Source organism: Mirounga leonina, unplaced genomic scaffold, assembly GCF_011800145.1.
Source record: "Mirounga leonina isolate KUSES-001 unplaced genomic scaffold, KU_Mleo_1.0 Mir_175, whole genome shotgun sequence".
Lineage (NCBI taxonomy): Eukaryota > Metazoa > Chordata > Mammalia > Carnivora > Phocidae > Mirounga > Mirounga leonina.
This window is the reverse complement of record NW_023270453.1, coordinates 34,853,641-34,880,982: the sequence shown is the minus strand read 5'-3', so window position 1 is coordinate 34,880,982 and position 27,342 is coordinate 34,853,641. Positions and strand designations below refer to the sequence as shown.

The following is a 27,342-nucleotide window of genomic DNA, read 5'->3' as shown; positions in this document are numbered from 1 at the left end:
CAGAGGGAACAACAGAATACTTTTTCTTAAAGACGACACGTAGAAGCCGTTTCTGTCGCGTCTGCAAGCTACAGACGGGCAGCCCCTGGCTGAGGAGGTTGCCCTGAAAGCATCGGGATGCTCTTTCTTGGATGTTGGTAGAAGTTGGAGGGAGAGGGCAGTCAGCTTTCCAAAAATAATGTTAAGGCCACATTTGAAAAAGGAGAAACCTAAGGCTTTTGGGGGTCGGTGGGGGAAGCAGGGGAGGAGAAGCAAGTGGGAGGGAAATGAGGATGGAGCAGAGATGGTATGCAGGAAGTGGGGGGGTGCCAGGGGCAGAACCTGCTTTCCTGGGGACTCCGGGGGGGGGGGGGGGGGGGCGGTTGGGGTGTTCCCAGCCAGGGGGAGGGGAGGGGAGGGGAGGGCCGCCTTCTCCCTGCGGGCTTGGTGAGGGCAGAACCAAAGACAACGTGAGGGGTAGACACAGGTGGCGCATGAAAGCCCTCCTCGGTCTTAAGAGGGGTCTACACAGTATCTTGTTGGTAAGGTAAAACAAACAAAAAAGCCCAAACTTCCGAGAGAAACAGACAGAGAGAGGGAGAGAAATTTGCATAGATTGTACATTCAGCTCCAGCACATTTGGGACACCTAATTATTCCCCCCCCCTCCCCAGGTAAACTTCTCAGCAGACACAATGAGGTAGCGCCTGTGGTAGACCCATGGGCAAAAAGTAAGGTAACTGAGTTGAAGAGGGTGTCCTGTGAGCCAGCACAGCTCCAACAGAGTGTCCAAGACGTGTGCTAAGACGGCTGCTCAAACCTGGGGCTGTTTGACACACCCCTCCCTCCCCGGCCCCTGTCTTTGTCACCTCCGCCTGGGCGGGCTGGAATTCTGGAAGGTATGGGCCTCCTTAGGTCAGGTCTCCAAATTCTTTTTTTTTTTTTTTAAGCACCATCTTGGGACCAGGCCAGCCTCACAAGCCAGTTCTTCTGGGACCCTTCTCCTCCGCGGGACCGTCTCTTCGGGGTGGAATGACCGGTAAGAGATTTGTGTTCTTGCTTCAGAGCAATTGGCGAAATGAGCTATAATCTTTGCCCCTTCCTACTGGTGGCTCATTTCCTCCTCCACCAGGGCACTGCCTGACCTCCTGGCAAACCAGCTCTCCAGAGAGCAGAGGTGGTTGGCCGTGCACGGGATGAACTATGGAATTTCTCTTTGCCCACACTCAAAACTGAAAAAAACCCATAAAACAAAAACACATGGTTGACACTTAAAAATCAAATTTCCTATGAAAATCTGGATCTCTGGCTTCCTTTACCAAATTGGAAGATTCTGCAGGCTCACTTGCAAAGACGGGCTGCTGTCTTTGGGTGGGCCGTGCGCACAGACCCCAGTCCCCACCACTCCCAATTGTCTTATGCCAACCATGTTAAGCATTTGCGACCCCTACCACAGAGTGTGGCTTTGACCTAACAGGGTTTGGCCAACAGCTGTTCCTAGTATACCTCCCTTGGGTGCTGTTGGGGGGCTTATGTCCTGAGTCCCCAGTGGACTTTGCTGTGTAAGGGGTCTTGGCTCAAGCCCCACCTTCCACAGCTGCTTCTCTCTACTCTGCACCTTCCTGGCAAAGAGATGGAGGTTCCAGCCCATGTCCTCTTTGTACTTGTCAACCAGGGAGCCTGAAGGCAGCAGGTCCACCCAACCCAGGCATGTGCCCAGAGAGATGCAATGCGCCCCTTTTGGGGACTAGGGTGGTCTTGCTTGTCCTGAGGGCACTGGCATCTTAAACTAGCAAGGGGGAAATGAAGCCTGAATGACTCCTGATCTGACCAGAAAGGTCTTTTTCCAAAGGGAGGTAAGGGCCCCCTTGTTAAATATGGGGTCTGTGCATTGCTTGCGTCCTTGAGGGAGACTGCTTTGCACCTGGCCTGGGCTGTGGGAGTCGGGAAGACCGGCAACCGCCTGAGCGTCACTGGACGGGCTGGCTGGGAAATGACACAGGGTGCCACAGCCTCTTGAATGCTTCCTTCTCCCCAGACTGCCCTCAGGCTCCTGGTCAGGGAGACAGGGGCCAGGCTTCAGGCTGTAACCCGGGTTCATCTCCTGTGGTTGGGTCCCACAGCCAGAACTCACGGCTGCCTGCCCTAGTGCCCTTTCCCGAATCACTCACTCTCAGGCCGATGAAGTTCAGCTGTTATTGTGTCCCCTGGGAAAACATCACCCTTTCTCAAATCGTCCTGGGCTTTGTTTGGAAATTTTTGTTTTTAATAGCAACGTTATTCCCTGGTCCAAAAACCAGAGATCTTTACAGAAACACGGGGTGTGACTGACTGGCTTCTGAATTCCTTGCTGTGAGCGGGGGTGGGGAGGGGAGATGGTGCCCAGAGTAGACCATCTCTGCTTCTTCTGGGGTGGGGGGGGGGGGGAATATCAGCATTGTCATGGGTGCAGGCAGGGGTCTGCAGGCACACACACCAGACCCAGGCCTGAGCCCTGCACAGGACACGGTGGAAACCACGGGACTCCTAGCAGTCTGGCCAGGAGGGTAAAGAGGAAGGCTCCCTGGGTGGGCTGGGGCAGAAAGGGGTGGTGGCACGGGCTGGCTGGGCTCCTAGAGTTTGCAAGTTCATGGAGGGATAATCCGGGTTTTCTCAGCAAGCTCCTCCGAGGTCTCTGGAGCCCCTGGTGACCATGGCTAGCTCTGGGCTCAGTACGACCATTCCCCGTCTTCGTAAACTGGCTTTCTCTCCCTCTCAGGCTTGGAAGGGGGTCCTCTCCCTCCACCCGAGTCATGAGCATGTCTTGTCCCTGTGCCTGCCGTGGGCAGCAGGGATGGCTCAGGAATTCCAGCCCCACGGGGACCAGAGAACCCGCCGAGGCTCCCTCCTGCCTGAGGAAAAACTAAGGCTCCAGTGTCCCCAGGGGTACCCCGCTTTCAGCCAGCGGATGATGCTGGTGCAAGCATTCTCCTCGTGGTGTCCAACACCCCTGCTTTCCTCTGAGGACATGGAGAATGTGGGGCAGACAGGAGAGAGAGAGACACTGGGGGTGGGGAGGGGGGGGCTTTCGTGAATAAAGGCAGCTTCAGTTAGTAAGAGACGTAACTGACAAGCTGCAAAAGCAGCACCTACTCATTAGTCATTGACTAAACTATAGAAATAATAAATACCGAAAGTGTCCCTCCTCCAGACCCTCCCTGGCCCCTAGGACATGCGGCCTGGCGGGACTGTGGGTGAGCGTGGAGCGGTCAGGAGGGACTGAAGTACCTTCATACCCACACTGCCCAGAAACACAAGGATGGGCCCTCCAGGGCAGGGCCGTTAGCAACCGGGGGTGGGCCTTGGCCAAGGAAAGCCTGTCCTGGCAGGGGGGGGTGCGGCGAGGGGAGGCTAGAATTGGAGAAGGAAGGGGCCTCGGGATGGGCTCTCCAGCGGAGCAGGGCCAGCCCTCCGAGGCACACAGCAAGGACACATTTCAGGTTTACGGCAACTCAAGCAGTTGGAAGAACACTATTGTTTAGGCTTAAACCGCTCTGATGCTCAAGCTTCTAGCTTTCACATGGCATAGCAGAGGGGCCTGCTGGCACCTCGGAGAAGGAAGGGCATGAATTTAAAAACCAAATCTGAAATGCTTGTTCCTGGATGTGAAAAGCCTGGTCACTTCCCTACAGCACCAGGGGGGTGGGGTGGGGGGCAATTCCCAAAGGTCTGGAGTGCCCAACTTCGGAGCGCAAGGGCTCAGGCAGGGGGCGGGTATTGCTGTGCTGTCCAGCTCAGGAGTTGGCTCCAACCCATCTCTGAGTCTCATGGCCATTGTCCCCAGAGTTCTCCCGGCCCCTGAATGGCTGGGAGATTTGATGCTCCTACCCCTGAACCTCATCCCATTGATGCCACCTCAGGGGGCAGTCTGGAGGGAGGCTGGCCTGGACCGCAGACTTTGGGGAACCTCGGCCATGTCCCATCAAAAAGCTATCCTGCTTATCTCGTTAGTAAGGAGGACAACTCACCGGACAAGGGCTGGCGGAAGGCTCAGCCAGTCCCCTTTCCCCGCTCAGGAGCAGGAAGATGAGCCCAAGGGTGGGGCTGGAGATCAAGCCCACAGTCTGGGCAGTGCTTTTCATATGGGGTTTTGCAGAGCCCTTGGGTTCTGGGGAGGTACCTCAGGAGGTGCCCCGGGCAAAGGGACTGCCCACTGGGCTGAGCGTTGAGGAAAAAACCTCAGACTCCCCAGCTTCAACCAGAGCAGCCTGGATTTCAACCACACCTTGAACTTCTGCCTCCACCTGTGCTTAGTAAACAAAATTCTGCTGCTCAAAATAAAAGTTGGAGAATCACTTGACTGGGGGGATTGGGTCACCAAGGGGGAGGACAAGGAACCTGGAGGCTTCGAGGATCAACCAGAAGAGGTAAGACCACGATGGCGCTGGGACCCAGCAATCTTCGCCCCCAGGGGCCAGCGTGCACAATGCGGGTCGTTGGCACCTCCACACCTTCCTTCTCCATCTTTCTGTAGCCAGGAGAGCCCCCTCGTCACAAAAGGCACCCCCGGGACTGGGGGGCCAGGGTCCGGGTGCCACCGGCCCTCGAGCTGCTTTCCCTCTGAGATCTGCTGAGGCCCACGCGGGCCCGGTGCTACCTGAGCCGGCCATCGGGTTTGACCGCCCCCAGCTCGGACTTGGGGTCGGGGCTGAAGGAGCTCCAGGCCGTCTGGCTGCAGGGCTGCATGACGGGGCAGGCACTGAGGCCTGTGGTGCAGACGTCCATGGCAGTCCACATGCCACCTACCAGAGAGTCCAGCCAGCGCTCCAGCACTGTGCCCGTGGAGGCTGCGTTCCTCCGTGCCTGCTCCACCTGGGCCGGGCTGATGGGCAGGCTGAGGACGGGGTTCAGGCTCTGGAAGCTCTGCTCCATGTAGGCGCTGCGGGGGGGCCCGCTGTGCAGCTTCAGCGCCTCCTCTGAAAGCCACAGGGAACAAGGAGATGGTCAGGAGGGTCACAGAGCGCATACGCCCGGGACAGTCTCCTGTGGTTGGCAGGAGTCAAGGGGTCGGCAGCCCCGTGGCACAGACGAGGACACACCCTCCAGGGACACTCCCTCCACAGCCACGAGCCCACTTTGTGCAGGGCACGGTCCACACGTCTGTTCACTGAGCACAGGCTTACAGAGCAGCTCAGCAGTCCAGACCATTCATTCACTCATAGGTTTTCAGCACCTACTTTGTGCAAGGCATTCATTCAACACCTACCTCTCTCTGCAAGGCACTCATTCATTCATTTGCTAAAGATTAAGGGCCAGGCCCCACTCCACCTGGCGCGGAGGGAACCAGATAAGATTATAGCCCCGCGGAGGGAGACTGAGGACAATCCATAGGTAAGGTCCTTTCAGCCGGTGATCAGTAACTAACTCGAACGGACTACATTATACGCTGCGTGCGGAGTCAGAGCAAGGGCTTGGCATGCTGTGGTCCTTGGGCCAAGTCTGGCCCACCAGGTGTGGTAAGTCAAGTCTGACCAAGACACAGCTGTGTCTCTTTGCAGACCTGCCGTCCGTGGCTGCTCCTGCCACCAGAGCACCACAGAGTCGTTGAGACAAACCGTGTGTGGCCCACAAAGCGGGCAAGGTCTACCGTCCAGCCCTTTACAGTAAAAGCTTGCTGGCCCAGGAGTTAGAGAGTGATGAGGATGTTTATCTGGATGAGGGGGGCAAGGGAGACCTCTCTGAGGTGCCACCCGAGCTGAGTGCTGGTTAATGGGAACGAGGAAGCCATCTGCAGATGGTGGCAAAGAATTCTGGGCGGAGGCAAAACCTCATTAAAGGCCTTTCTGCAAATCACAGAGCTAATGAGAGTCGCAGCCAAAGTTTGAGTCCGGGTCTGTTGACCTCAACCGGCTCTCTCCACAGCCCTGCTTTGCTGAGCAGCACCTCGTGCGTGAGCATGCAGACGACAATCAGGGCACCTGGGTCTGAACCCACAGGGCTCACAGCCCTGGTGTGTGGCTTCCGGCGCGCCTGCTCTTTCCTTGACCATCAGAGGAGTACAGTACCTGGTACCTTAGAGCTCCGTGATGATTAAACGTGCTGATGTTAAGTGCTTACAATGGCACCTGGCATTAGTACCCAACATAACTTCCACAACTCAAACCCAAATAATCCACTTAGAAGGGGGCGCCTGGGTGGCTCAGTTGGTTAAGCGACTGCCTTCGGCTCAGGTCATGATCCTGGAGTCCCGGGATCGAGTCCCGCATCGGGCTCCCTGCTCGGCGGGGAGTCTGCTTCTCCCTCTGACCCTACCCCCTCTCATGTACTCTATCTCTCTCTCATTCTCGCTCTCTCACATAAATAAATCTTTAAAAAAAAAAAAAAAGAAGTGGGCAGAAGACATCCAGATGGCCAACAGACACATGGAAAGACGCTCGACCTCACTCATCAGCAGGGAAATGCAAACCAAAGCCGCAAGGAGGTATCACCTCACACCTGTCAGAACAGCTAAAATCAGGGGGCGCCTGGGTGGCTCCGTCGTTAAGCGTCTGCCTTTGGCTCAGGTCATGATCCCAGCATCCTGGGATCGAGTCCCACATCGGGCTCCCTGCTCGGCGGGAAGCCTGCTTCTCCCTCCCCTACTCCCCCTACTTGTGTTCCCTCTCTCGCTGTGTCTCTGTCAAATAAATAAAATCTTTAATTAAAAAAAAACTAAAATCAAAAAGACAGGAAACAAGTGTTGGCGAAGACGTGGAAAAAAAGGAACCCTTGTGCTCTGTTGGTGGGAATGCAAGCTGGGGCAGCCACTCTGGAAAACAGTATGGAGGTGCTTCAGTTCAAAACAGAGCTACTCTAGGATCCAGCAATCGCACTACTGGGTATTTACCCAAAGAATATGAAAGCGCTAACTGCTAAACATATGTGGGCCCCTACGTTTATTGCAACATTATTTACAATAGCCAAGCTACGGAAGCAGCCCAAGTGTCCATCCATAGATGAATGGATAAAGAAGATGTGGTGTATACAGTGGAATATATACAGCGGAACAGTACTCAGTACCAACAAGAAGGAGATCTTGCCATTTACATCAACATGGACAGAGCTAGAGCGTCTAATGCTAAGTGACAAGACCATAGGATTTCACTCATGTGAAATTTAAGAAACAAAAACAAAGGAAAACAGAGACACAGGAAAAACCAGACTCTTAGATAGTGAGCTGCTGGTTGCCAGACGGGAGGTGGGCGGCAGGAGGAGTGCAAGAGGTGATGGGGGTTCAGAGTGCACTTGTGATGCGCACGGGGGGTTGTAAAGAATTGTCGAAACACTATATTGTACACCGGAAACTACATCATACTGCACGTGAATTATACTATATGCACACGTGGATGGCAACTTGGCAAAGACTAACTGCTTGGAGAAGTTTAGCCAGGATTATTAGGGTTGGTGTTATTAGTACACAACCCTTGTACACACACAAAGCCACAGGGCTGGTGTTATGCCCACTTTGCAGATGGGGAAATGGGTGGCCATCGTGCGAGACAGAGCTGCGGTTAGGTCCTAGACTGGCTGAGTCCAATGCCCGTTCTTGTCCTCACGATTCTCTACTTGTGGGCTCATCCACCAACTGGAAACTAAAAAAGCTTTTTTCCCCCTTAATTTTATTTTCATCTGGAAGCCAGTCTTTCCAAGACGTGGTTTCCCCATCTGTAAACTGGATACTCGTCCTTGCCCCAGTGAGACCCCCAGGGCTGGCAAGGGGCTCAGGAAGTTCATGTGCTCTATGAACAGTAAAGGGACACATCAAGAGGGGGCTATGACTACTTCCTGGGCTTACAGATGGGGAAGCAGAAAGTGCACACATTTGGGCTGACGGAGAGAAGCTAGACGTTTCTATTTTGGAGAAGTTCCCTCTTACTGCCTATTTCATTGCCAAACACAAAAATAGATTTAAAAAACTTACTGGCCACTGATTTATGTGAGTTGTCAGTTTTAGCCAGTCAGCTCTGGCTCGGGTGGAGATAGCTAGGTCTCCAAGACACGTCCTTATGGGACAGTGTGGCATTCAGAAAACAGTTCCCGTTCACCTGATGGTGGCTGTCCCCCTCAGCGGCAACCAGGATAGCTCAGATAATCTGCATGCTGTTTTCGAATATGTGCGGTACTGAGTGGGGTTCAAGAAGGAGGCAGAAAGACCATACACCTGCCCTTCTTAAAGTAACCGGTGGAATTAACAACAGCCTTATAAATCTGGCCCTAGCCCACCTCTTCCTGGTGCTGGCAGGCAGGGTGGGCAGCTCCTGGACCATCTGTCCGAGAACAGAGCCTGTTCTTTCTCGAGCAGTTCCTGCCTTGTCCACCGGAGCCTCTCAGTCCCTCTACATCTGCAGAGCTGGCAGTGGGGAGCTACCCAAACCCACAAAAGGCCGGACATGCAAAGTGAAAAGAGCAGCTAACAAGCATCTGAACGCGGGGAACCAAATATTGTGGCTGATGCAGAAAACCCTTATGAAAAATGAGGTTAATGCGGGAAATGCTATTACAGTACCAGCCCGTGATGCGTGCCTCTATAATTAAATTTTCCTCAATTCCACCTCATCAGATTTCTTGAGATTACCAGGGACGCATCAATAGCAAATGACTCTTGATGAATCATTTTACAAATTGCATTGCTCCCACCTTCGTGTTCCCTGTCACTGGAACACTGTTAACAGACACACTTACTGATGGGTGGGGTGGGGGGCTGCTGACCCCTGGCTCATCCTGGGCAGGGGAAGGAAGAGCCGTGCCATCTTCAGAAACTCCAAGGAGGAAAAAAAAAAGCTGGAAAAATCAGGACCCAAGTGAATGGTCCCAGGGTTTTTTTTCTCCCCCTGGAGTGGAGGACCGCTCCTTTGTTCTGTCTGACAGGTGTATCTGGAGCCAAGAGGCGAATGCTATTTCTATCATCCTCCTCTGCGTCTGGCTTTGGGAACTCTCAGGGACGCTAAGGATGGGAAACTCATCAGGAGGGCACTTGCTCATGCCCAGCTAGTTTTGGAGGGGCTGTCTTTTGCCTGTTTCACAGGGGAGGGGGGGAGCAGACTTCCATCTCGAGAAAACATGAGGTCTGTATCTTTCTGCTTGCTCAGCACAGAAACTTAGCAGAAGTCAACAGGGTTCATGTCACACCCCCCTGTTCGGATCCCAGGCACCCCCTCCCCATGTCTTTGTCCCCTTCTCCTTAGGTCACTGGCTAAATGGCACCCAGCCCAGAACCCTTTTTACCCTAATAGAGGTTGTAATGTGTTTTTGGCTTCTGGGTTTCTGATCTGTTGGATGTAGACAGGTAATTTCAAATATCAAGAGACCCAGAAATCATGTTTCGAGGAATCTATTTTATGGATGTATCTGTATGGGCACAATTTTATTTATTTATTTTATTTTATTTTTTAAAGATTTTATTTATTTATTTGACAGAGAGAGACACAGTGAGAGAGGGAACACAAGCAGGGGGAGTGGGAGAGGGAGAAGCAGGCTCCCCACGGAGCAGGGAGCCCGATGCGGGGCTCTATCCCAGGACCCTGGGATCATGACCTGAGCCGAAGGCAGACGCTTAACAACTGAGCCACCCAGGCGCCCCTGGGCACAGACAATTTTAGATTCAAGAATCTTTGCAGTGTTATCTGTACGACCACCACCAGAAGCAGCTATGTGTCTACTCACGGGGGAGACAGATGGATTCTGGGTCCTTAATCCAAAGGAATATGAGGCAGCAGGTAGCTTTAGATACACAGACTCAGAAAGTCCAAAGAGCAAGTCTCATGACAAAATTATCACTCCATTTTCCAAAAGCCAGCAATGTGTGACTTGTTTTGTATGTTCATGTTTATGCTTTAGAAACCTCCAGAAACCTCTAGAAGGATGAATACTCAAGTGTTGGCAGCGGTTCCTGCGGGAGGTAGGACTGAGCGGGGAGGAAGACCTCTCCAGTGATCAGAGGAGGACAAGGACACAGAAAAATGTAAGTAAATTCTTCAGATGAGAAAAGAAAAAGGCGGCGGGCGCATTAGGAATCCAACATGCCTCTCCATGCCCAGCAGGAACCACCATCCTGATTTCGTGTCAACGACTCATTTCCTCACAGCTTTCTACAGACACGAGAGTCCTGAAATCATGTACTGGTGGCTAGGCCTGCTTTTGAACTTTAAATATATGCACCCTTGTTATGACTTCTGCGATAATCCCCCTCAACGTTACGGTGTAGAGACTCATCCAAATCCGTGCACGGAGCGGAGTGGTGCTGGTGTTCCCGGCCACGCAGAGCTCCGCTGTCTGGGCAGAGCCCATGGTGTCTATCCACCTGGATGTGGGCGTCTGGGCTGCTCCTGGTTTGGCGCCATTAGGAACAATTCTGCTCTAGGTCTGCACAGGTCTGTAGGGCACCCACCGAGACCTGGGATTTCTGTGCAGCACGGGTGTGTGTGGTGTGTGCATGGTGGTGCGAAGTGGGATCTCTTTTTGCTTTTCATTTGCATTTCTCTCATTATTCATGAGGCTGAGCATCCTTTTACATGTATGTGGGCCATTTATGCGCTTTTTTCTTTCTCCTTTGTAACAGGAGTTGGCAATCCTTTTTTTTTTTTTTTATAAAGGGCCAGATAGTATTTTTGGATCTATGGGCCATGCAGTCTGCATCGCAATTACTCAGGGCTGCCACTAGTCCTGAGGAAACCAAAAGCAACATGTCAATGAATGGGTGTGGCTGTGTCCCAATAAAACTTTATTTACAAAAACAGGGAGTGGGCCAGATTTGGCCTGTGGCTTGCAGTTGGCTCTGATTTATGGGATTTCTTTACATATTTTGAAGGGACTTTTTTTATGTGTAGCAAATATTTTTTTTTACCAGATGTAGTGTCTTTTCTCCTAGCGTAGCATGTTTTTGATGAACAGAATTTCCTATTTTAATTATTGTTTTTAAAAAAGTAAGATTTGCTGAAACTCAGTATCTGCCTGGGTTTATTTCCCATCTTGTCTTAAATATGATCAGGGCTTTCTGGAAGTCCAGTGGGAGAGCAGGTAAGAATTAGATCCCTAATACCCAGACAGATGACATCACCTCAGCATACAAGTAGAAAATTAGAAGGTTCTCTATGCAAACAAGCAGGAGAAAATACAGAGCAGAGAGCACTGTCCTCCGAGGCAGCCTACATGCCTCCCCCCATGTGAGTGGCACTGCCCACTGAGGAGGAGGACCCCAGAGACCCCCAGGATGAAATATTTCCCCGCAGAGACGCCGGGAGTACTCACCTGGTTTGATGGGCTGCCTGTTTGAGAAGGTCAGCGGTGCAACAAGGAATTTGGTCTCTGCAACTGGCACCCAGTGGTGAAGAATTTTCACTGTCCAGATCCCAGGCCTCAGGGGCAAGTTCAAAGGGGGCTTGTAGTGGGTGAACTCAGCAGTGGATTCAATCAGGATGTCGTAGGTGGCTGCGATGATGTTGACGGGATCCACCCAGATGACAGTCACGGTGACGTTGGGGCCCTTTCCCCATTTCTGCATGCCTACCGGCTCATCCATGGGCCCCAGGAGACCCCCAAAGTTACGGAAGAGCCGCTCCTTGGCATCCCACTCAGTGCCGACCTGAAACGAGAGCGAGTCCTCAAATCACTGAGCCTGAACTAGGGCACAGGGTCCCAGAGAGGCCTAAGATCCTGCTCATAGGAATGCATATACCCATTTTATAGTTGAGGAAACTGAGGATCCCAGTAGGTCACCTGCACAAGACTGCACAAATAGTAGTAAGCAGAAGATTTGGGATTTGGACCCGGTCTGGGGGATTACAAGGCCTGTGGTCCGTTCATTAAATTCTCGGGCCTCCTGTGCCTGACGCAGGGTTCGTGCTTTGGAAAGAAAACATACCACGTGCACTGAATGAATGAATGTCTGCTGGCAGGCCATCCCCAGGAAACGTACACCTCCCCCTGCCCCCACACACAGCAGGTACAGCTGGTTTCCACTTCAGTGCTCAGTCTTCTAGATCGGGCACCTCCATTTCGTGTGACGTTCTGAACAAGGAGGGTCCCTCAGCCCCTCCTATCAGGGCAGGAGTCCACATGGCTTTTCTAGGAAGCCCCAGCTGTGGCCTCCCCACAGCGCTCAGAGCTGGACCTCGGGGGTGGGGGGTGACTGTATGATCCATCCTTCCTGCCAGCCAGCTGGAGATGTGTCTCTGGCTGGGAGTCCGCTCTCGGCTTCCCTCCTGCTTCTGTTGCCTGCAGTGTACGGTCTAGCCAGGAGCCAGGAAGTCCTTGTGAATCGTCCTCTTGCTGCTCAAATGCGCCCGTGGCTGGCGTCACTGTTCTTTCCAGGTGCCTAGCACTGGGCCTGGCACACAGCAGGTGCTCAGTATCTGTGGAATCAGCGAGTGAATGACTCTTCGGCTCACCCAGGAGGCTTCATCTGGAGTTTCTGAAGACCCAGCATGTGGGCACGCTGGTAGCGGATGACGAGCACACTCGAAGGCTCGCCGGTTCCCGTGGTCTTTCCACGACCAGCTTCTCCAATGAGTGCGCACATGTCGGGGTGAGGGACACCGGCTGTGAGGTGCCAGTGGGAGCCGGTTGACTTTCTCGTTCTTGCCACGAGGTCCTGTGTCCGTTCTTTCTCCGAGACACAGAGCTCCGTTGCTCATATTTACCCAGCGCTGAGCGCTTCGATGCACTGGCCTGCGTGACTCTCTCAGCTCCGTGAAGGGGAGACCCCGTCATTATCCTCCCATCACAGATGAGAATGCCGAGGCTCAGAGCACTTAGGTCCCTTGCTGGGGCCAGTGAGAGGCAGAGCCGGCACGGGGCCCCCAGAGGCTATGTTCTTAACCGCATCTTCTGTATCAGCCTCTTGTTCACTCCCTCACACGTTCATCCAACACCAACGTGCCGGATGCCTGATGCCCACAGGGGATGCACACCCCCTCCCTGCCGCCGTACGCTCCCAGGCTCCGTCTTTAGACAACAGCCTCCAGACGGGGACTGAGGGGCTGTCCCGGCGGAGCTGAGGCACTGACTGCGGTAACATTCCTGCAGGGACGGGTGGCCCTCCCAGATGGGCGGCGTTTGGGCATTTCTACCGCCCCTGCCCAGCTCCTCCCGAGGCCCCTGGTGCCAGCACAGTGGCTGCATCAGGGCAGGAAGGAAACCCGTAGCAGTTAGTGAAGAAATGAACGAGGGAGTGAGCAAGATTCCAGCTAGCCTCCGAATCTTGAGATGTCTCTGAAGAAACCCAATCCTGTCCCTTCCCTACCTGCAACCCTCTTCAGCACCTCAGGATTCTCAAGTCTGGTCTCTCACCCCATCCTGTGAGGTCTGGTCCCTTTTTGTCCCGCTTCATCTCAACCCCTCGCCCTCCCCTCCACTCACCCCTGCTCTGGGCCACCTGGATTACTCTCGGTGCCTCCATGAGGAGGGCGCTCTCTCGTCTCTGACCTTCCGTTCGTTCCTGGCCTTCTGGCTTGAACAGTCTGCCTTTGTTTCCCCTCCCTCCTGACCAGCTTCTACTCCTCAGGCAGACCTCAGCCGAGGTGTCTCCTCTACTCAGAAGCCTTCCCCGTTAGAGGCACCACCCATCTCGGGGTTTTCTGGCACAGTATTACAAATTTTAATTTATGCATCTCTTCCCTTAGCTCAGGAGGGTCAACTCCACGAGGAGAGGGACTGTATCTGGCTTGCTCACCAGTGTATCTCTAGAGCCTAAAGCAGTGCTGATCACGTGGTGGGTGCTCAGTCTCTCTCTTTCCTTCCTTCCATCCATGCCTCCAACCTCTAACCACATCATGAATGATGAGGGGCTGAGCACACGGACATCCCTATGCGCCAGGCCCTCCACACACTGGCTTTCCCATAGATACTAACAAGTGGATGAATGGTCACAGAAGGAATGGGGTCCTTCTTAAAGAAGGGCTTTGTGACCAGTTAGGGGAGGCCACTCCAGAACAGTATCCTTGGATTCCCCAAAGAAATGGGGGTGAGCAATCCTCTGAAGTCTGAGCTCTAAAACCAAGACAACCCAAGTGGAAGATCTGTGGAGCAGCTATCAACACAGAAGCTGGCTCTCATTTCCAATCCGAGGAGAGTGAGCGGAAGGCTAGATGCCACCCCCCAGTGCGTGCGGGGCTAGGGCTGCCTGAGATGGGGCCCTGCTGCTATCACACCCTCTGGGGCTTCGAGATCTTCTCATGGACTCACTGGCCACTTACTACACAGTGATCACTACTCAAACTGAAGTCCTTGTTCAAGTTCACCATGTCACTCCCCAACTTCAAACCCACTAAAAGTCTCTCACTTGCATTTAAAATACAATCTGAGCTTTTTTCCGGGGCCTTCAAGCCCCCTCACGATCTGCCTCATCCACTTTGAGACCTTCCTTCTGCTGCCCTCCCTCTCACTCACTGTGCTCTGGCCACACTGGCCTTGCTGCTCCTTGAGTGTGCCCAGCTCCTTCCTGGAGCCTCAGGGCCTTTGCACATGCTCTTCTGCTTGGACTGCTTCAGACCTCCCCGTCACTGGCTCTTTTATAGCTTTCAGCTCTACCGTAGTTACCTCCTTAGAAAAGCTTCCCAAATGAACATCCCATTGAAAGTCGTCCCCATCGGCCTCTTCAGCCCTTGGCAATGACATCAACGAAGTTTTATGTTCTTTATAATACTTGCCATTAGCTGAAATGTTTTTGTTTATTTATTTGCTCACTCACAGGCTGACTGCCCCACCTGACTACAGTTCCAAGGCAACAAGAGCCTGACCTGTCTAGTTCACCATGGCCTCTCCTGCACTAGGGTATCGTAGCCACTTGGTGACTCTCTGCTGAAGGAACGAGCATCTTTTCTGCAGGCCACTAGCATAGGGCTCCCATGGGAGGGAGAAGTCATTTCTGACTGCTCAGCGACACTGGCTGTCTGCTGAGAGCCAGGCCCTGAGCGGGGAGCCCTGGGGCTGTGCCACCACGAGGGGGATCCCCTGTGGTTCTTCCTTTCCCTCCTGTCCTGGTTTGCCTTAAAAACTATTAGGACTTCAGAAAAAAGTACAGACTATAAACTTCGGGGCTCCCTGCATCACACACTGTTACTCTGCCAGAGATCTGGGTGGTTCTCACATCAAAGTTACCAGCCCTACAGTAGGAACCCTCACAAATCACTAGGCACAGAGTGGCCACCCTCATCTGTCACTGCCAGAAGTGCCCCGTGACCCAACGGCTGGCTCATCAACAGGGACAGCCCAGCCGCCAGGCATCCATCTCGTTAATGGGACATTAATGTCTTCAACTGGCCGCCTGGGCCCCCAGTGCAGAATCCAACTGGGGCAGTGTTTTAACTGCCCCCTGACGCTAGTAATTTATGGAGGCGGCTCCCATGGCAGCTTGGATCCAGCCAATCCATTTGGATCCTTAATTGAAAATGGTGGCTTCACAAGAAACCCCAGTCCGTAGGGCATAGATGGGCCAGGTGGGGCCATGGGTAGCTGGGAAGGGACTGGCATGGACCGTATAAGCAGGTGAGATACTCCCCCCCAAAACCCCCCAACTCCCAGCCCTTTTAAGAATACTTCGAGAATACTCCGTATTCTAAAACCAGACTCTTCATCCCTAACCCAGCAGCCACACTCATGGGGAATGCTGAACTCCGGGGATTAATCACCTCCTTTAGCTTCTTGCAGAGATGGGGAAGGCAGAAATCGGGTACTGGAGGTTGGTGTGGGCCAGCCCTCATTAAGCTGGATCGTGCTTCCCTTCTGCAGCATCTCCCCTGCCCCCAAGTGCGTGCACTCCATTCAGAAATCATATTCGGCATCTCCAGATGCCATGTGCAGGGAACACGGCAGTGAGCAAGAGGGACATGGTCCCAGCTTTCTCGGGGACAGTTGACAAGTGATTAGAGAAATCAACGAGATGATTTTGAATGGTAAATGCTACAAAAACAGTAAAATAGGTATGTGTCAAGTGGAGAATGGAGCTCTTGTGCACATGGGTGGGCAGGGAGGGCTTCTCAGAGGGTACACCATTTAGATTTAGATCAGAATAGCCAAAAAAAAAAAAAAAAAAAAAAAGCTAGCCCTGTGGAAATGTGAGGCAAAGTATTTTAGGCAGCAGGACCGGCACCTGCCAAAAGGCCAGACCAGGTCTGCAGGTAGGGCTAATGTGACAAGGGTGGTGCTGGGCAAAAAAATAAAATTGCATCCTATGGATCCATGCACCCGTCCATCTGTCTAACCACTGGCCCACCTGCCTGCCCACCTATCCATCCATCCACTCATTTCATCCAATGACTGATCTGAATAAACCCCGGCACTAGGAACTAGGGAGACAGAAGCACCATGAAGCATGAGATTTGTGGCCACAGAGACCCGGGCTTAATTTGAGCTCTTCCACTTCCTAGCTGTGATCCAGAAAAATCCCTGGCCCTCCATAGGCCTCAGCTCTCTGACCTGTAAAAGGGGACTAATGCCATTGCTTCATTAGGAAACTCGTCTGTCACGGTCTATGACCAGTAGAGGTCAGGAATCACTGGCTGGGATGAAAATTGAAGAGGAATACAGAGTCTACTGTAAAAAACAGATCACAGCTCCAGGTTGGTTCGGCCCGCTGATCCCGGCCGCCCTCCGTCTCTCTCCCCCCAGCCCTGTTTAAGATCCCGGTTCCCGTGTTCGGGGCTGGAGGAGCCTCTCTAGGCACAGGGGTGCTATCTTTGGGGCTCCCCAAGTCCCCTTCCCCCCATTTCCATCGCCAAACATCAGACTGACCAACAGAACCCAGCAGAACAGCTGGAAAAGACCATGAAAGCGCGGCCTCCCACCTCGGAAAACTGGAGCCTCCCGAAGTCACTGGGCGGGCTTGCAATCTTGAAGACCTTCTTTGGCATCACCCACGTCTCCAGGGTCTCCAGTTTGCTCACGGCCAGATTGGTGGCGTGATGCTTGATCAGAAAGCCCTGGAAGCGGTCCGCAAGGAAGTAGAGGTGGACAGATGCTGGGTGGCCCATCGGGTAGTACCTGGAACACACACACACAGTCTCACATGAGCTCAGGGGGCAGGGCCCGAGGCGCGCAGGCTCACAACACAGCGCGCTGCCCCGTCCCCACAGCAGGCCCTGTTTTATCTAGTGCTGACCACAGGCCCTTTGCACCATCCCCGAAAGCTGCTCCCTGTGCATCTCAGATCTCAGTCACCCCCAATGACTTCCTGGCTGATTATCAATGTAAAACCGCTGACTGTACAAAAGCACAATAAAGAAAATAAAAATTATTACTTCTGATGTTGCTTCCCATAGAGGATGTCAGCTCACAGATACTTATTGATCCTCCAGTGCCAGGTACTAGGAAGGGCCAATGGTGGGCCAGTGATGCCATAGTGATGGATTTCCTCTCAGCCTGATTTTCTATGCATATATTTGCATAAATCTTACATGCCTGGGATCATAACATACATACTGGTTATATCCTGTTTTTTGCTTCATAGTATTTCCCGAGCATTATCACATGCCTTTGAAATGTCTCTGAAAACATGATTTTTGTGTGTGGGCACACACACTACTCCACAGTGTGCAATGACATATTTCATAGAGCAAGTTCATCACTGGATGCTTAACTTTTTTTTTTTTTTGGCCATTCTGAACAATGCTGCCTTAAACATCTCTGAACAAAACTATTTTGGGGGACATCTCTCCTTCTATGTTGTCTCCAACAGGCTCTCAGGTCTGCTGTCCACCTTTATCAGAAAGGTTGTACTGATTTATGCTCCCACTGTCCTCACCCACAGCACTGGATCTTATCCTTAAAATTTATTGCCCATTTGAGATACATACATACATACACACACACACACACACACACACAAATAGGTAGCTCGTGAAGATACATGCCTTTGATATTCCAAGTCTCGCTGGCTGAAAGGGGCAGGGAAGCTAAGCAGAGATCACCCCGAGGAGGCGGGGAGCCAAGAGGGGAAGGTTGTGGACAGCCCCGCACTTTGTCCTTCCTACGTGTGAATAAAAGCTGCCGGCTTCGGCAGGGTGTAAATGGCACAGCACTCAGCGGGTGCTGGTGGCCCCTCGGGGACAGCGTCCCACAAATCCCTGTCCCCCTTGGCCTTCCTTCCCTCTGGTTCCAGTCAGGAGCGGGCGTCTTTGTGTCCAATGATGATGGTGAGGGGAGCCGCCTGCCTGGGTGTACGCAGCTCCCAGCGTCACTGCCTAGTTATCCGGATACCTCCCGGGCTCTGAGAAGAAAAAGCCTGCGCTTGTCTTGGGACTGCTCGCTGGGCATTTGTGGCTCACGCAAACCTGCTTCAGGGCTGGACACTGGGAGCCGACAACCCTCCCCTCCCATCCCTGGACTGTGCTGCAGAACCTTCTACCATCTGTGCCGTCCCATCCAGGAGCGACCAGCCCCTGCTGACTCCTCGTGGCTCCTGAGCACTTGAGATGAGGCTAGTGTGACTGAGCAACTGAAATTTTAGTTAATTTAAGCCTGAAGTGCCGGCTTGTGGCTGGTGGCAACGGTGGACAGCGCAGGTAAGAGTTCTGGAAGGGTCTTGCGGTGGCCTGCATTCATGTCCCCGGGTCTTCCCCTCTCCCGTCCCCACGCTGTTTTCCACCTCACTCTACATGTCTCCATGCGCCACTGAGGCAGTCTCGCTCTCCCTCTCAAATCTGCAGAATTGGCGGAAGGGGAGTCACGCGGGTTCTGAGCCACGGCCTCCAGAAGCCTTGCCCATTTCTATTTGACTTTCTGGCTCTTCTGTGACTACTGAGAGAGCATGCGTGAGTTAGCCCGCTGGAGAACAAGCCACCCCAGTTGTCCCAGCCGAAGCCATCCTAGATGCGGTGACGATTCTCAGCCAAGAATGCAGAGGACCCCCCGCCCCTGACCTGCAGCTGGCTGCAGATGCAGGAGAAGCCAGTGGAGACTGGACGCTGCCCAGCTGACCCACCAACTTGGGCACTGTGTGGATTCTTATCCAAAACTCTGATTCGAGGCTTGTTACACAGCATCGTTGCGATAGATACCCTGTCGCTGTTTGTTCTGTAAGGTGGGTGGGGTCAGTGCAGGTGGACAAAAAGCAGGAGAGCTTGTCATGGGAGTCAAAACAAGAAAGCAGTTCCAGAAGGGAGTGGTCAGTTGTACTGGGTGCTGTTAAGGGGTCAAGTAAATGAGCCAAGGTCAAGCATTCTAGAAACCCAGGAGTTAAGGCTCTGATGGCTTGCTTTCCCTCACCTTCTGTCAAGAAATCCTGTTGTCACCACCTGCATCCATCCTCTCTTCTCCTTATGCACTGCCAGAATCCTGGTCCAAGCCACCACTGTGCCTCACCTGGACCTTTCCAGGAGCTTCCTTACTTGTCCCTTCCTATTTCTTTGTCTACTGTCACCTATTCCTAGTAGCCATGTCCACTGTCCACTGCTTAAATACCACAAGTGGTTTGCTTCATGCTTGTGATAAAATCTAAACACCCAACCTGGTCTACAAAGTCCTGCCTCTTTTCTCTAGCCTTGTTTTGTTTCCCTTTGCCTCAAACTCCCACCTTCTAGCCACGTGGCTTTTATTTTGGATTCCTGAACATGCTAAAAGCTCATTTAGCTTTTGCACAGGATATTCTCTTTGCTGGAGATGCTCTTCTCCTTTGCACAGGGCCTTTGCACAGGATATTCTTTTTGCTGGGAATGCTCTTCTCCTTTTCCATTGCGTGTCTGGCTCTGTATTGCCATTCTGCATAAATGTTACCATCCCACGGAGTTCTTCCTTGACCACTGAATCTTACATCACCAACTCATTGCTACCAAATGGCTTTACCTTCATCCTCAGCAAAGCCTTTACTCTTATTGATCTTTTGTTTCTCTTTACATGTGCTTAGGTACTGTCTTGACACTAGAATGGGAAAGCCTTGAACTCAGAGGTCTGGTCTGTCTAGGTCATGGCTGAGCGCCCAGTGACACGTGGCAGATGCTCAATCAATACATGTTGATTGGGTGAAAATTCTAGAAAGATTTTCTCTTGAACCTTTTGCTTCTAAAGTGCATGTAGGGCACAGGTCACCCAGGACTGAATACAAAGTCCTTTGATACCTCCTCTTGACTGGATACGGTACTTAAACCATTAAAATAAAGACGAGAGGTAGTTTTGATTAGCTGTGATACGATATAACCTAAAGGCCACCACAGATGCATCCACTTGGCCCAAAGGTGTCTTTCTTACTTAAAATAATGTGGGCACTGAAAAAATCAGATTCACAGAAAAATCTGGATTTCTAATTTCTCTTGAAAAATCAGGAGACGTGTTGGCAACTTCAAGCCTATTAATTCCCTTAGGGCAAGAATGTGCTGGAGCTCAGAACGAGGGCCCATGGGGGCTCCAGACTGGTACGGTCAGCCCACCCTACAGGGGTGAGCAACGCCACCTGCCACCCACCTGTTCCCGGACAGCATTTGAGTTTGAGTACCTGTATTAAAATACTGACAGTCTTATCTCTGGATGGTGGCTCGAAAGCAAACTTGATTTTTTTTTTTTGTTCTCTCAGTCTGCCATTTCAAAAATTTCCGCACTGAACATGTGTTATTTTATAACGAGGAAACAAATCAATAGACATTATTTCTATGAAAAGTTATACTATAGACTGGAAAGACAATTTGCATGAAATGCCCAGAGGAAATGAGGCTCCTGAAATAAAGTTTTCACTTGCTATTTCCCCAGACACCCCAGGGGCAGGAATTCACTCTCTTTTGCCTTTTGGGATAAGGGTCCTTTATCCTGATTTATTTGCAGGAGCATATCCATAAATACATCCACTTTGCCCACAGCAAGGCACAATGGCTCTACTATAATAAAAAATGAGGTAGAAGCCAAAGGATTCCAGGCCCCAGGCAACTTGATGGCTTGTTTTATCCCAAAACAAATACCAGGAGAAAAATCTCAACAACCCTAAATGAATTGGGGGTGTCTTTTGGAATTTCCTATATATGGTCATTTGCCTTATAAATTCCATGAAGTCTGGGACTACAACTCTTCTTGAACAACATTCACCTCCAAAGCGTTGGGCACTGTGTTTCCTACAATGATGGGCGCAATGGCTCTGCAGGCAAAGATTCTGTCCCAGGCTAGCAGGAGGGGAAAGACACTCGTGGATGACCTTGACCCCTGGCACCGCAGCTATCCACCATGAGAGTGCTGGAGGGAAGTCTGAGCTACTTTCAGCTTGGGAGGGGGAGCCCCTGAGAAGCTTCGCAGAGGATGTGGCACTGGAGCTGACCTTCAAAGACTGGGCAAGGGTGGGCTGTGCAAGGGAACGTGCCGAGCAAAGGGAACCACGGACAGTCAAGGAGCAGTTCATACCACCGGTTAGGGAGCGTGCAGCTCCCACACCCAGCTCACTGTTGACTGCTTGTGGCAGCTTCATGGTAACAGCAAGCAACTGAGACATCCAGAGTGACATGCGCACTTAGTGAGCACTTAGCATGTAAAACGCTGTTAAAACATGGATAATAATAACAGTAATACATAACTCATAAGGTAGTGTTTGAAGATGGTCTCCGTTAAAACTCGCACCAGCTTATGCTACGAGGCTTATTATTAGTGTACCCATCTTACAGATGAGGGAACTGAGGCACAGAGAAGTTAATGGCTTGTCCAAGGTCAGCAGGTAGTAAGTACAGTCCTGGGTTCCTAACCCACCCTGGTCTCCCTTCAAACCAGACTAGAACTTGCCGAGAGAGGAGAGGGAAGTCTGAGGCCAGGAGAAGAGAATGAATGGAAGCTGGCTTGCTGCAGCCCTGTAGCCCAGCTGGCTATGTGCCAGACACCGGGAGGACACTTTGCCACGTTTTCAGGCTTTTAGGGAACAAAATGGTTCCTCTTCCCTTCTCCTTCTTCCGCTCTCCAGAAGAGGGAAGAGCGGGGCAAGGAGGGACACCAGGGGAGGCCTCAGTGTAGACAGTTTGTGGTTCAAAAAAAAAGGTTTCTCTTTGTAGTTGAAAGAGGGAGGTGGGATGAAGAGGAGAACGGAAAACAAGAAAGAGAAGGAGAGTGATTAGAGGCACTTCTGGGAATCCATCCTAAGGAAATAATCAGAAAAGGGAAGGAAAGAAAAAAGGCTTTTGCACAAAGACAGTCATCAGAACGTTATTTACAATGGTCCATTACTGACAATGCAACAGGAAAGGACTGGATGAGGCAAACTCTGGAATTTCTACTCAATGGAATCCTTGTGGGCATTAAAGAAGATCATTATCATTAGGGAAGCTGCAGAAGAGCATGGGCAAAACGGGGCTAATATTATAATGCCAAATGAAAAACAGGATTCCAAATTCTTACTGCAATTATGTAAATATCTGCAATGCATATTGCTGGTAGGGAAGAAAAGGCACACAAAATGACAAAGCTGGTTGGCTTAGGGAAGGTGGCGGGGGGCGGTGGTGAATTGCTCTCCTACTTTCCCCTCTTCTTTCCATATATTCTAGAACACTCTTTCTTGAAGTGTCAACTGGTACCAAGGGGGCCGAGATGATTCTAAGGGATCCCTGAACGTCTTAAATAATAGGTCTGCATTTTAACGATGTTTTCGGTGATATTTTTAGGTGTGCCAACCATAGTATGTTTGTGTTTTAAAAAAGAGCCTTTATTTTTCAGAGATACCTATTAAAATACTCATGGCTCAGATGAGAGTCTGGGCTTTGCTTCATTCAAATTGATCTGGGAGGAGGGGTAAGTGGGCAAAAGCCAAGAGGAAATCGCCTTGGCCCGGAGCTAGAAATCACTAGAACTGGGTGATGGGGGTATGGGGTTGCACTCTACTATTTCGTATCTACTTGACATCTTCTGTAAGAAGAATTAAACAAACAAAAGTACGTATTTCCATGGTTCCCTTCCGTGTAAGGCAAACATGCCTATTTAATGTGGGGACATAAAGCTTCCTTCTAAGATACACAGACTTCGCATAAAGAACGGGTGCGCCGCCAGGACATAATTAGGTAAAGAGAAGACGTGGTGTTCTGCAAAAATAGTTGTGGGACCGCGGCTTAGAGCAGATGAACTCGGGCCATGGGGATGGTTCGGTTGCTTTTTAGGTCAGGGGAGACGCGGAGAAGCGCGCGGTCCCCACCCCACCCCACAGTCCTTCCGGTGCTGTGCGCCCCTCCCCGCCCTCCCCCTGCCTGCCCGCCCACGGACTCACCGGCAGCTATTCTCCCCTTCCACGTGCAGTGACGACTCGGCCCTTCGGAGGCCCTGGCGGGCGAAGGAGTGATACAAGGTGAGCGCCACGTCGCTCAGGCTGTGGGTACCGTCCGGCTCATCGTACACGTTCTCCCAGTAGGATCGGAGGCCCGGGGTGCCCGCAGGGTAGTTCCCGTACAGGTAATAGTCCAGCTGCCCGATGATTTCCTGATTCACCACAGCTTCGAATTTTCGGGCAAAGAAGGTGGGCCTGGCAGTCTGCTGTGCTCCCGGGCGGGGCGGGGCGGGGCGGGGCGGGGAAGAGAATAAAAAGAGCAACGTCAGCAAGCGGGGTGGGGGTTTTAGGAGCAGGGCTCTGCAGCCAGCCTGTCTGGATCCCGATCCCAGCTCTGACACTTACTAATCTCTCTATCCTCAGTTTCCTCATCTGTAACATGGAGATAAGAAGAAGTGTGTCAGGAATGAATGAGTTAATATTTGCAGAGCATTTAAAGCAATGATGGGCACATAGTCAGCATCATTTAAATGTCCGTTAAATAAATGACATCCTGGATGTTTATAGCGGAGATGGATCTCAAAAATCATTTAGCTGGAGGTCCGGGACAAATACAGCCTGCAGGTATATTTTAGTTGTCCAGCAGAATGTTTTAAAATTGAATTAGCTGGCAGTAGTTAAAAGGTACCAGAGTTCACAGAAACAACTTTTGGCTTCCCTTTAAGCAGAAATAGACCTGGCAACCCCAGGCCCATGTTCCCAGAAGGGAACGACCTCCTAAAGCTGAAGGGCAGCTCTCCCTGTAGATATGCACAGACGCTTCCGCTCACCTCAGTCCCCACCACTCCCTGTTGCCTCCTGGGCATTGCCAGTGATTTACAGACTCACAAGGAACAGCCCAGAGGTACTGGTCGGAGTCTCTGCGAGGGGGGCTTAGGAATCTACATTCTTAACAGATTTTTGAGGGGATTCGTTTGCTGAGGTTTGAAGAGAATGTGACACCGGAACCGGGGCTGCACACCACTGCCAACTGAATAGCTTTAAAAAAGTCCAGATTCTGGGGGCGCCTGGGTGGCTCAGTCCGTTAAGTGTCCGACTCTTGATTTCGGTTCCGGTCATGATCTCAAGGTTGTGAGATCGAGCCCTGTGTTGGGCTCTGCACTGCACATGGAGCCTGCTTAAGAGTCTCTCTCTCCTTCTCCCTCTGGCCCTCCCCCACTTCCCTCTTTAAAAAAAAAAAAAAAAAAAATTCAGTTTCTGGAGTCCTTCCCCAGACCTACAGTGTCAACATCTCTGGAGATGAGGTTTAGGAATCCGTAACCAAAAAAGTTTCCTAGGTGATCATGAAGACCACTTATGTAAACCAAGTTTTCAAGGAAACAGAGGCCCAGAGAGGGAAAGGGACTTATCTAAGGTCACACAGCAAGATAATCCTTACTCTGCTACTCAGCTCTGCTGGTGTCCAGTGAAGCAGCCACATAGTAAGCACAGCCTTGGCCAATGAATGGCTGTGGCTATTTTCCAAAAACCTGTACTTACAAAAGCAAGATTTGGCCCAGGGGCCGTAGTTGGCTGACCCCGGTCTAGGGCTATGGGAACAATGAAAGCACAGCCCCTCGCTTGAGGAGCTTAGGGTCTAGTGCTATTACGGACCTTCAACTGGGTCTGGTACTGTTGTCAGTGCAGTGGATTAGTAACAGTACTAATGACAATAAAAACCGCTGAGCACACACTCTGCAGAGCACTGCGTTCACGTCACCACCTCGAATCCTTCAATCAACTCTGCAAAGCAGGCATGATGACCCCCATTTTATGTATAAGGAAGCTGAGCTCAGAAAGGGGAAGTGATATATACAGACTCACACATCCGCAGGATTCGAACCCAGATCTGAGGACTCAAATACTGCATCATCCTAGGATTGAGCTGCTAACTGAGCAAACAAACATCCTTGGTATTATTCTGAACATCCTCTCGCTTCCCTGCTTTATGAACCCTGTGGTGGTCTGTGGATAATATTAATAATATTCTGGCCCTCTTTGTGGTGGAGGGTCAGTTCAGTTCCCTTACAGTAGCGCTGAAAAGAGTCAGACCACTTGGGTTCAAATCCTTACTCTGCTACTTTCCAGCTATATAGGTCTTTGGGGAAATCACCCAGGGCCTCAGCTTCTTCATCCTTGAAATGGGTATAATCCTAGAGGTACTTAGCATAGAGTCTGGCACACAGGATCATCTGCTATTATGATCTATTGTCACTACCCCCTGAAGCCTGCAACAAGAAGCTTCTAGATCTTCATGTTCTGGGGCAAGAGAAGTGGACTCGGGGGCCAGGCAGCCTCCGGTCTCTGCCTGTGATTCTCTATTCCCAGCTGGATCTTCTAAAAGGGCATGTTTCTAGATTTACCACTCTTCTTCGAACAAGAACTCTGAGTTCCTTACAGGCAGCAGTTTCTTGAGTCTAGATATTGGGGGATATTCTGGATCTTTGTTTACTGTGAAAGAAACAGCTGTGAGCATGTGCGAGGCCTCCGTGTTGGCCTGTTTTTACCAGAGACCACGATGCCCCCAGGAGGCTGGGGCTGGAACACGAAGGCTGCCCCGCCCAGGAGCAGCGCGGCTGCTTGCTCTCAACGATGACGGTCCTTTGCCTCGAGGGTTGGCAACAATTGGTCCTCTACAAAAGTGGGAATCCTTTTTTTTTCCTTTTGAATAGGTCAAATACTACCCCCCCGCCCCCCACAACCCACAACCCTCTTTCTGCTCAGCGGATCCTTTTTGAGTGGACAAAAGCGTTAAATGTCACCCAAGTTCATACCTAAATTAACATGGGTTTGAGGAGGTCCCTAGGTAGCTCTTCATCTGCCTCCAAAAACAGGCCTAAAGAAATACTTATTGCAGCAACCGCTGACCGGGGTGCGAGATGTCAGGTCGGCGCCCGGAGGGAACCCGAATAACGAAATGCCACCTGCTGTGTGCTCTGCACCCATGTAGACACAAAACCAGGGTGGCCACGGGGTCTAGTGGAAAAAGCCCAGGTCTGTAACTGGAAGCACCTGGGAGGGACCCCCAGGCCTACCACTCCACTGTGTGTCCACAGACAAGAAAGTTCGCCCCTCTGTGCCTCAGTTTCCCCATGCACAACGGGGATGATGCCTACCCCAAGGAAGCCAACGTCCACAAAGGGCCTGGCACACAGCCTGGGACAGAACGGATCCCCACCCCTGAGCTTCTCAAACATAAGGAGCCCCCCAGTCACCTGGGGAATCTTATTTATATGCGGATTCTGACCTAGTACGCGGGGGGCAGCGGCGGAGATTCTGTACTTCTTACAAGCTTCCTGGCAAGGCTGATGGGGATGGTCTGGGGACCACATGCCAAGGAGAGGAGCCAGGCTCAGAGACCGGAAGCTCCATCTGCGCCCTCCCCTGGGCGGTTTTGTTACGTGCCCCAGCGAGTTGGTGGGGGCACCTCAGCCTGGGTTACCCACCTGCACTGTGGTTCCCGCCCGCCCTCTGGGCTCGTGCTTGGGGAAGAAGCATACTAGCTCCACGTGGTGGCTCTCGTGACCTCAGAGCCATGTGCTTAGCCATTCTGGGGCGTTCTGTCTGTGCTCTTGGCAGCAGGGGCGAGGGCATGGTGGAGGGGGAGAGGAGGAAGAGCCTCAGGGTGCTGGCCTAGAGGGAGCAGGAGGGACACTCACAGGGGATGGAAAGAGGCTGCCATCCTGAACAGGTCTGGGGGCCAAGGCATCCTCGGGCTCACGGAAGCGGGTGGAGCACTGATCACCCCTTGCCCTCTGCTCTCCCCAGAACCATAAATGGCCAGGCCGCGCAGAGATACTGTGACAGCACCAGTGTGTCTACCCCCTCTTCCTCCTTTAGGTCCTCAGAGCATGGTGTTTTCCAAACCTGGCTGCTCATCAGAATTTTCCAGAATCTAACAGGTTAAAATAAAAATTTCCAGACCTCACCAGAGACCAGCAGTTCTTAACTGGGGGTGAGTTTGCCCCCAGAGGACATCTGGCGATGTCTGAAGCCATTTCTGGTCGTCACAACTGAAGCGTGCCCCTAGAGGGAGTGGCCAGAACCCAGGGACGCTGCCGAACATGCAGCACGGTGCGGGACGGTGCCCCCCGCCGCAGAGACCGACCCAGACACCGTGATAAGAGGGCTGAGGTGGAGAAACTCTGCCCTGGGCACACT

At 51.9% G+C, this 27,342-nt stretch overlaps 1 protein-coding gene across 1 annotated transcript in view; it reads right to left on the bottom strand.

Annotated features, from left to right (window-relative positions):
• Positions 1–357: 357 nt before the first annotated feature.
• The window catches only part of XYLT1 (xylosyltransferase 1), a gene marked incomplete at its 5' end in the record, with an annotated part of 297,678 nt that continues 270,693 nt past the window's right edge, over positions 358–27,342 (bottom strand). Inside the window, 4 exons of the mRNA XM_035022356.1 lie at positions 358–4,933; positions 11,244–11,577; positions 16,778–16,973; positions 23,146–23,408. Coding sequence (XP_034878247.1) covers positions 4,611–4,933; positions 11,244–11,577; positions 16,778–16,973; positions 23,146–23,408 — 1,116 coding nt within the window. The remainder of the gene's footprint in view (positions 4,934–11,243; positions 11,578–16,777; positions 16,974–23,145; positions 23,409–27,342) is intronic.